The following is a 9,320-nucleotide window of genomic DNA, read 5'->3' as shown; positions in this document are numbered from 1 at the left end:
GACTATTCTGTTTCTAACTCGACACGAATGTAGGATGCAACATTCACAGCGTGCAATTAGATGATATTTAAAGAACTAAAACAGTGTACAAACAAAGGGGGGGGGGGGGGGGGTCTTTATACATAAACGCAGGGTGTTTTGGGACCACGTGACCTGGCCAACACAGGATGTCCCACGCAGGGAGCACGGGTACGTGAAGCGTGGCTCCAGTCGGCTCGCTCGCGCAGTAGCATCCAGCACATGGGGAAAGTTAGGGAAAGTTTAGAAGCGATGATATTTCAACTCAAAACTATAATGTTATAGTCACATCGCTGCATCTATATGTCGGGGACTTCAACAATTACCTCCGTGCAACAGAGTTGTTGTTGTTGTTGTAGTTAATATTTCATCAAAATTGCAATACACATTTTGTGTGTATTTCCGCTCGCCGGCAGTGTGACCTTCCTTTAATGTCGGTGTTTCTGCAAGACGCCTCCGCGCTGCCTCTCATTCATCCGGCAGAGGAGAGGAGCCCGCGTCCGAGGACACAATGAAGCAGTGTGTCCGTGTCCGACACAATGCAGCGAGATGCTACGAAGGGGACGACGCGGTTTCTCAAGAGATCAGGGACGTTTGTGCTCGATTGCAGAGAGAGATCAGCTCAAGGTTTGTCACATCCGATACGCGAACATCAGCACATCTCGGTTTCTTTCCTGGCAAAAAAAAATGACTCACAGCTTAAGAAACAACACGGTGTAGAGCTGGAAACCAGCCGGCTGCCATGCACCAACAAAACCACGCGATATGAATAACGATGAAGTGTGTCACTAGTCCCCGATGCTGTCAAACAATATCTGTGATGTGCATTTCTGATATGGTGCAGGTTTCAACGATGATTGCGCAAATACGGAGGCTGCCGTAGTCCCCTACCATCAATAACTCTCTCTATTGCAGATGTGAGTTACTCATAAAACAGTTTTACTGGTTTTATTTTGAATATTCAAAAGAATCAGAGACTAATAGTGAGCAGAAATATTCATTATTCTGTATTCATTCTGGTCCAGTGGTTGGTAATGCTGCTGAATTGAATGCCCCATCCCCCCTGATGACGGCTATAGGATTCAATAGGCACCACACAGACCCCCCATCAACACACACACACACACACACACACACACACACACACACACACACACACACACACACACACACACACACACACACACACACACACACGCGCGCGCACACACACACACAAAGGGGGGTAGTTTTGCTTATTTCCAAATGACATCCTAACTAAAATCCATGAGTCATATAGGAATGATGAACAGTATAAATTGAAACGGTTTTCAGTATTTTTTTTTATTCTATAACAGTTACTTTTACCCTATAAGCCCCCTGGAGGAACAGCAAAGCCTTCAGTGAGAATTTAGCTTCTCCATGTGTCTCCATGAGATGCAGCTTCAAGGCTTTGAAGGCAGCCATTAATGTAATTTGTAGTGAGATGATAAACAGAGTGATGTGTGTTTCTGCCTGAGCAGATAGTCAGATTTGCCAAGCGCTCCAGTGACTCCTGAATATGTAAAAGTGCTCAGCTCAAGTGCTTCAGCCTGACAGTTTGACGGCTATGGTGTATTAAGCTCAGATAATTGGGTGATATTTACTTACAGAGCACACAATCACTCCACAAAACTGTGTCTTTCTACGCTAATTATATGCTTTGTAGAAATTATTCACTGCCTTGACAGATCCAAAATGGCGTGTGTGTGTGTGTGTGTGTGTGTGTGTGTGTGTGTGTGTACTACACTTATTTTTCAGTTATATGAAAGTTGACAATGTATTCAAAATTAAGAAATGAGTTGTACTGAATCATTTCAAACGATGTCAGAATAGTTCATTTGTTCAAAGGTCTTTCTGGGGAGCAATGGCACACCAACCGTAGGTTACATGAATGTAGGTTGTCTTCCTAACTGATTTGCCTCAATATTTATGAGTTCAGGTCGCTGAGATAGCCTTTAAATGTGTGGCAGAGTAGCACAATACTCCCAAATGATGGGAAGGATACTACAGTGGAAACCGCTTACAGTGATCTGGTCTGCTTACAGTGTTCATTTTGTCTCTTTTTATACGTGACAACATTTGGAAAAAGATGTGAAAACTACAATAATTTGATTATTTTTTTTCCTTAACTCCTGCAATACAATGCCTCACGGCTGGCGCTTTGTAGACATTTAAATGATCTCTAAATGCAAAACGTAATCCCCTCAAAGGTGATGACAATTTTCCAGAAACAGCCAACAAGATTCTGGTTTTGATACCATGCTCTGATTTGCTCTGCATCTTTCTGCCAATATTTTACCAATTAAAATATGCCTCGGCTGTCATCATGTTGAGGCTTGGAACTTAACGGTTACTTAAAATCTTTTGCCAATCTGTTGATTCCTAATACTGATATGGTCGTGTGTACCTGTACAATGGTGCGCCTCAGCCACAGACTCACTTCTTGAGTTCATGTGAAGGAGAGAGGGGTGTTGAAATCACACAGCGCTTGAAGTTCTTTTTACCGTGTCCCCTGACTCTTTGCCATATGGAAGAGTTCACAGTGAAGCTCTTGTTTAAATGCACTCCCTCCCTCTCATCCGTCTTCTTCTTTATCACCGACCCCAAGCCCGACCGAGAAGCAATGCCGTCTCTTTCTGGGTTTCTCAGAAATGAGGGAAACAAGTTTTAAAAAGTGGTGCGTTGCGCAAACTGCAGGACATTCCTCTGGTTTCAGATCAATGCAACTGTTGTTTTGAGCCAAGAAATTATTTAATTTTCTCTTTCGTGTTTCTCTCCCATTTTTTAGGGTTTATGTTTTCAACTTAATCCAAAATGTCTTTTGTATGATTTCATGGTCGTGTTGTACACTGAATAAGACATTGTTTATGTCTTATTCAGCATGATACTGTATTTATCTATTGAAGGGTTCTCAAGACTTGAGCCAAACACAGTTTAGTGATATAATAAACCAGGAATCACATCTATGTTGCATATCTCTGTCTTTACTGAAGTGTTTTTCTTATTGCAGAATGAAGCTTTAGCCTCCGCATGACAAGCTATGAGCAGCACGCAGACTAGACTCTAGACGTCCAGTTACAAAGCCAGGACTCAAGAATGAAGACCAAATATGCTATTGTCTTCATCTGTATCGTGGCCCTGGTCATCATCGAAAAGGAAAGCAACATCCTATCAAGGTAAGAGAATAAAGAACAATCTGTCAATAAATCGCAGGAGAAATGTATTCCTTTACTGGCTTGGTAAATGACCAAAAAACTGACATTTTTAACTTGATCTAGTTGTTCTGTAGCCTCTCTGCTGCTCACAGGTGGATAATAACTGCTTTTAAAATAAATAACATTGAGGTAAATACGCTTATTGACTTTCTCGCTTATAAGATGAGATTGATAGCCCTCTCATTGTTTTGCTCTTCTCATGTCACTCAGAAAGAAAGTGAATGAATTTGTTTCCCATAATAATCATCTATTCCTTTTAACCTTTTGGAAACCGTGCGCAAATCTTCCCGGGCCCATTTTAGGTCTTAGCATGCCCCATTCAGACAATCTTTTGGCATGAAATATAGTGGTATGAAAAAGTTTGGGCACCCCTGATCATTTTCAAGTTTTTCCTTTATGTATCATTGGTTGTTCAGAACAGCAATTTGAATTAAATACATCATATAGCAGACAAACACAGTGATATTTAAGAAGTGAAATGAAGTTTATAGGATTTACAGAAAGTGTGCAAGAATTATTTAATCAAAAGTAGGCAAGTGCATGAATTTGGGCACCCCAACAGAAAATATACATCAATATTTAGTAGATCCTCCTTTTGCAGAAATAACAGCCTCTAAACGCTTCCTATAGCTTCCAATGAGGGTCTGGATTATGGTTGAAGGTATTTTTGACGAGTCTTCTTCACAAAACATCTCCAGTTCAGTCAGGTTTGATGGTTTCCCAGCATGGACAGCCCGCTTTAAAACAGACCACAGGTTTTCAATGATATTCAGGTCTGGGGACTGAGATGGCCATTCCACAACGTTGTACTTGTTCCTCTGCATGAATACTCAGGTAGAATTTGAGCGGTGTTTAGGGTCGTTGTCTTGTTGAAGTATCCAGCCCCGGCGCAACTTCAACTTTGTCGCTGATTCTTGAACATTGTTCGCAACAATCTGCTGATACTGACTGGAATCCATGCGACCTTCACCTTTAACAGGATTGCCAGTACCTGCACTGGCTACACAGCCCCACAGCATGACGCAACACCACCGCATGTTACTGTGGGCAGCAAGTGTTTCTCTTGGAACGCTGTGTTCTTCTTCTGCCGTACATACCGCCCCTTGTTATGTCCAAATAACTCACATTTAGTTTCATCAGTCCACAGCACTTTATTCCAAAATGAAGCTGGCTTTTTTAAATATGCTTGAGCGTACCTTAAGCGACTCTTTTTGTGGCATGGGCGCAGAAAAGGCTTCTGCCGCGTTACTCTCCCATACAGCATCACCTTGTGCAAAGTGCGCTGAATAGTTGAACGATGCACAGTGACACCATCTGCAGCAAGATCCTGTTGTAGGTCTTTGGAGCTGGTCTGTGGGTTGAGTTTGACTGTTCTCACCATCCTTCGCCTCTGCTTATCTGAGATTTCTCTTGGCCTGCCACTACGGGCCTTAACTAGAACTGTGCCTGTGGTCTTCCATTTCCTCACTATGTTCCTCACAGTGGAAACTGACAGCTGAAATCTCTGAGCTAGCTTTTTGTATCCTTCCCCTAAACCATGATGTTGAACAATCTTTGTGTTCAGGTCATGTGACAGTTGTTTTGAGGCTCCCATGTTGCCAGTCTTCAAAGAAGATGCAAAGAGGAGAACAACTTGCAACTGGCCACCTTAAATATTCTCATGATGGGCTTCACTTGTGTATGTAGATCAAGAGTCAATGAGCTTACCAAACAAATTGTGTGTTCCAATAATTAGTGCTAAAGGTATTTAAATCAATAAAACAACAAGGGTGCCCAAATTCATGCGCCTGCCTACTTTTGTTTAAGTAATTATTGCACACTTTCTGTAAATCCTATAAACTTCATTTCACTTCTTAAATATCACTGTGTTTGTTTGCTATATGATATATTTAATTGAAATTGCTGTTCCGAACAACCAATGACACATAAAGGAAAATCTTGAAAATGATCAGGGGTGCCCAAACTTTTTCATACCACTGTACGTAATTTTTTCATTTTTTGAACCGAAGACACAGTTTTTTGACTGAAACTCCTTGGTAACAGGCCAATTCTTTGTTTTATTATGATTTTTGTTGCAGATTCCGATTCTTTAGGTCCTAGTCTTTCCAAAAAAGGTGTCTTATTGATTGCTCCAGGAGGCATTTTTGGGAAATCTGGCCAATATCGTGCTGGATGTTCATAGTACGATCAAAGTATCTTTTATTTTTATTTTGTTTATACTTTTTTCTCTTTCCCAAGACTTTGCTAAACAAATACATAGAATTATCACAAGTATTGGAATTAATTTGGGGTGCCTACGACGACTCAAACACAGGGAAAAACACTCAAACAGGGAAAAGGAGGTCTAGAGACAACATTGGTTCCACAGTTTTTAACGGGTTAAGGTCTGTTGCTGTAACTCCATGGCAAAGTGTCAGCAAAATGTAAAACACAAGACCTATCCCTCAGTTGTTTTTTTACTGCTAATCCAGCCTCTGTGTCTGTTTAGGGTCTCTGATAAACTGATCCAGAGGCAGATTCCACAGCAAACCCCACAGACTCCACTGGATTACAGCAACGCAACACAAAATGGGTCCCTGACGATGCTCAAAATGCTGCTCTCGAAACTCACCGGTGCAAAAGCAAATTACTCAAGTCTCTCCGAGGAGCAAGAGGAGGAGGAAGAAGAAGATGACTTGGACACATACAGATTTAATGGCGGCCAGAAGCACATCCTACTCATGGCCACCACACGCACAGGGTCCTCATTTGTTGGGGAATTCTTCAACCAGCACGGGGAGAAAATGTTCTACCTGTTTGAGCCTTTGTGGCACGTCGAGCGTATGCTGACCATGGCCTCCGAGACGAACAACGGAACAGTGTTGGCAGGAATCTACCGGGATGTACTCCAGGGGCTCTTCCTGTGCGATTTCTCTGGCCTCGAGAAGTTCATCTCTCCCCCACCTCAGAACCACATTACCCCGGCTCTTTTTCGCAGAGAGTCGAGTTTATCGCTCTGTAATGAATCTGTCTGCAGTCCTGTAGTCAAAGATGTTTTTGAAAGGTATGTAAATTCTCTTGGCACTCACTGTTTTTGCTCGAGTTTACAATAACACGAATTGAACTGTGATACAGTTGCAAAGAGGAATGGGCGGTATTTTTTATAATGCTTCTTTTTTACCACTGTAAGCTTTTGTGTGAAAGTTTTTTTACTTGATATCCTCAATGTTCTTCAAGAAGACCCTGAATACTTTGACAATACAATAAATAGGTTTATGTCATGTAACAGGGTATGTTAATAATTGACTATTCAACCGTTAACTGACAATAAGAAGACTGATTTATGATTTCAGTTTAACACTTAAAAAGAAAGTTAGGTAAAAAAAAAAGAAATAAGTGAGCTTGAGACTAATTTTAGGGCTAACCACTTTGATCAACAGGTGGCAAGCAAAACACATCGTCATACACATGCTCTCTCTCCCTCTCTCTCTCTCTCTCTCTCTCGCTCGCTCGCTCGCTCGCTCGCTCGACTGGTTAGTTTCCTGTATTATGCAGGGCTTGCAAAACACTAGTCTAAACCCACACGGTGTACACCAGGCAAACACTCAATCTCACAGCTAAACTAAATGATTCGGCGGAGACTGAAGACAATGCAAGCAACATCGTGGTTTATTCGTGCATCCGTTTCTCGTTGAAGCTTGGCGGCTTGTTAGGCACTTCAACCACAGCACCCTGTGCATGCAAGGTGCTAATCTTGCGGGTTAGCGATTAATGAATGGTTGACGAAGAGGCAGCTATCTGTCTGAAAAGAAAAAGTGCACTAATGTTTACAAAATGTTGCTTGGTGATTAGATGCCACTTACCAAAATGCCTCTAGGCAGTCATGCCCATCCAAGATTGTGTTCCTAGAAACCCCAGATTCCTGACATTATTTCTCTCTTTTGCAACTCTATGAAAGATATCTAAAAATATGTGTATTTATATCTATCTATCTATCTATCTATCTATCTATATCTATATCTATATCTATATATCTATATCTATATCTATATCTATATCTATATATATATATATATATATATATATATATATATATATATATATATACAAATAATCATACACAAACTATACCTCTCTTGTCTTAGGTATCACTGTAAGACTCGTCGCTGTGGGCCGCTGAACTTGACCCTTGCATCTGAATCCTGCCTCTCAAAGCAACACCACGCCATTAAAACTGTCCGTGTGCGTCAGCTGGACACATTGCAGCCATTGGTGGAGGATCCTCGCCTGGATGTGAGAGTGATCCAGCTCGTTCGAGATCCACGGGCCATCTTAGCATCCCGCATGGTGGCTTTCTCTTCAAAGTACCAGACGTGGAAGACCTGGGCGCAGGACGGCCAGGTCCCCGAAGACGATGAGGAAGTAAAGAGGCTCAAAGGAAACTGCGACCAGATAAGGATGTCAGCAGAGGTGGGACTAAGCCAACCTCGCTGGCTGAGGAGACGCTACATGTTGGTGCGTTATGAGGATATTGCCCGCTACCCCATGCAGAAGGCAGAGGAGATGTACAGGTTCACAGGGGTGCCATTTAGTACTCAAGCTAGGGAGTGGATACTGAGGAACACCCAGACCACACGGGAAGCTAGCGGGATCTACTCCACACAGAAGAACTCGTCGGAGCAGGCCGAGAAATGGAGATTTAGCATTCCTTTCACACTGGCTCAGGTAGTGCAGAGAGTGTGTGGTCCGACCATGAAGATGTTTGGCTACAGATTTGTGAATGACGAAAAGACACTGATCAATAAGTCCATCAGTTTGCTTGAAGATCAACTATTTCATTAATCAACAGGGCAAAGATGTAGCTGTGAATTTGCAAAATGCTGCATGCAATGGACCGGATCCATGAGAAGCCATTATTGCACAGACCAAAACTAGTACAGGCAAAAGTGCTGTAAAAAGACAGTAAATATTTTAGTGCTGACAGTAAGACTTCGGCCATAACCATATATTCATACTCACCAATGATGTGCCTCATTGTGACAAATGAAGAGCCACTTTAGAAAGAGAGTATTTATTTACATACTGCGTTCACTGAGAAGCCTGGTACTCAAGCTTTGTGGGGCTTTGTATTTCATTCAAAATGAAACAAGCAGAGATGCCAAGCCTGACTTGTAAGAGATTCTTATGTGAGATTGTATTGATAGTTGACCATGTTTAGACTTTCAGGGATAAAGTACAGTGAAAGAGATATGTGTTTAGTTTGAGTCTGAAAAGAGAAGATGTTTCTGTTCATAGGGTTCATGACGCTTGTGTTGCATTCTGCCTAATTCAACCTGTCTTTTGATACATCAACTGATAGAATTGATTTTGAGTAGACCTTATTTGCTTTCATAGGGTTTTACATATCCGACTCAGGTGAAGTGAATGTGGCATTGCAGTTTGCAGTGTCTTCACAAGGAGTATTCATATGTCACTGTGAAAATACACAATGATCTTTGATGTATTTAACCAAATGCCATTTAAAACAATTCTCAATAAACCACAAAAAGAGGCAATTTAAGATTATATATATATATATATATATATATATATATATATATATATATATATATATATATATATATATATATATATATATATATATTACAGTTACAAAAGGAATGGAAGTTGAGGAATTAAATAAATTACTTGAGATACCTACATGTGTCTTTACCATGCAAGTGAAGTGTTGCTTTTCCTTAAAGGCAGTAGCCAGAGTAGTCATGCATTTCCCAGTGCTGCCTCCTCACCTCTAAGGAAACAGGCAGTTTGGGTGGTAATTTACAAAAGTGGCTTCTGTACTGATAAACTGTGTGTTCATGGACACACATTCGTGTTTTAAACACCTCCCAACTCAAAGAAATAAAATCAACAGAAATATTAAACCCTGCAAAACTCTAAATACGCCCCCCTTTAAATGTATTAGTCGTAAAATGTGTGTATATGTTGATGTTTTTAGTGCCAACTAATGTATAAGAAGTTTGTATGTAACTGTAAAAATGTGGCCTATCACTTTAACTGCAGCCCAGGTGTTGTTGCGTTAACTGT

At 41.1% G+C, this 9,320-nt stretch overlaps 1 protein-coding gene across 1 annotated transcript; it reads left to right on the top strand.

Annotated features, from left to right (window-relative positions):
- The first annotated feature begins 242 nt into the window (after positions 1-242).
- Positions 243-8,780, top strand: chst3a (carbohydrate (chondroitin 6) sulfotransferase 3a). Its single transcript, XM_068568263.1, has 4 exons — positions 243-645; positions 3,050-3,215; positions 5,743-6,297; positions 7,379-8,780. Exons 2-4 carry the CDS (start codon positions 3,136-3,138, stop codon positions 8,073-8,075), a joined length of 1,332 nt encoding a protein of 443 aa, XP_068424364.1. The 5' UTR covers positions 243-645; positions 3,050-3,135; the 3' UTR covers positions 8,076-8,780.
- The last annotated feature ends 540 nt before the right edge of the window (positions 8,781-9,320 follow it).

This window comes from Clinocottus analis, unplaced genomic scaffold (assembly GCF_023055335.1).
Source record: "Clinocottus analis isolate CAN_PGR_092001 unplaced genomic scaffold, fCliAna1.0.p SCAF_8, whole genome shotgun sequence".
Taxonomy (NCBI): domain Eukaryota; kingdom Metazoa; phylum Chordata; class Actinopteri; order Perciformes; family Cottidae; genus Clinocottus; species Clinocottus analis.
Note: the sequence above shows the minus strand (reverse complement) of the source record. Positions and strands in the feature narration are given on the sequence as shown.

What these genes read in the sequence shown, in the direction of transcription:
- chst3a (XM_068568263.1), top strand. Translation starts at nt 3,136, where the DNA reads ATGAAGACCAAATATGCTATTGTCTTCATCTGTATCGTGGCCCTGGTC. An exon ending in GAAAGCAACATCCTATCAAG is followed by an intron (nt 3,216 to 5,742) that starts GTAAGAGAATAA and finishes GTGTCTGTTTAG; the next exon opens with GGTCTCTGATAAACTGATCC. An exon ending in GTCAAAGATGTTTTTGAAAG is followed by an intron (nt 6,298 to 7,378) that starts GTATGTAAATTC and finishes CTCTTGTCTTAG; the next exon opens with GTATCACTGTAAGACTCGTC.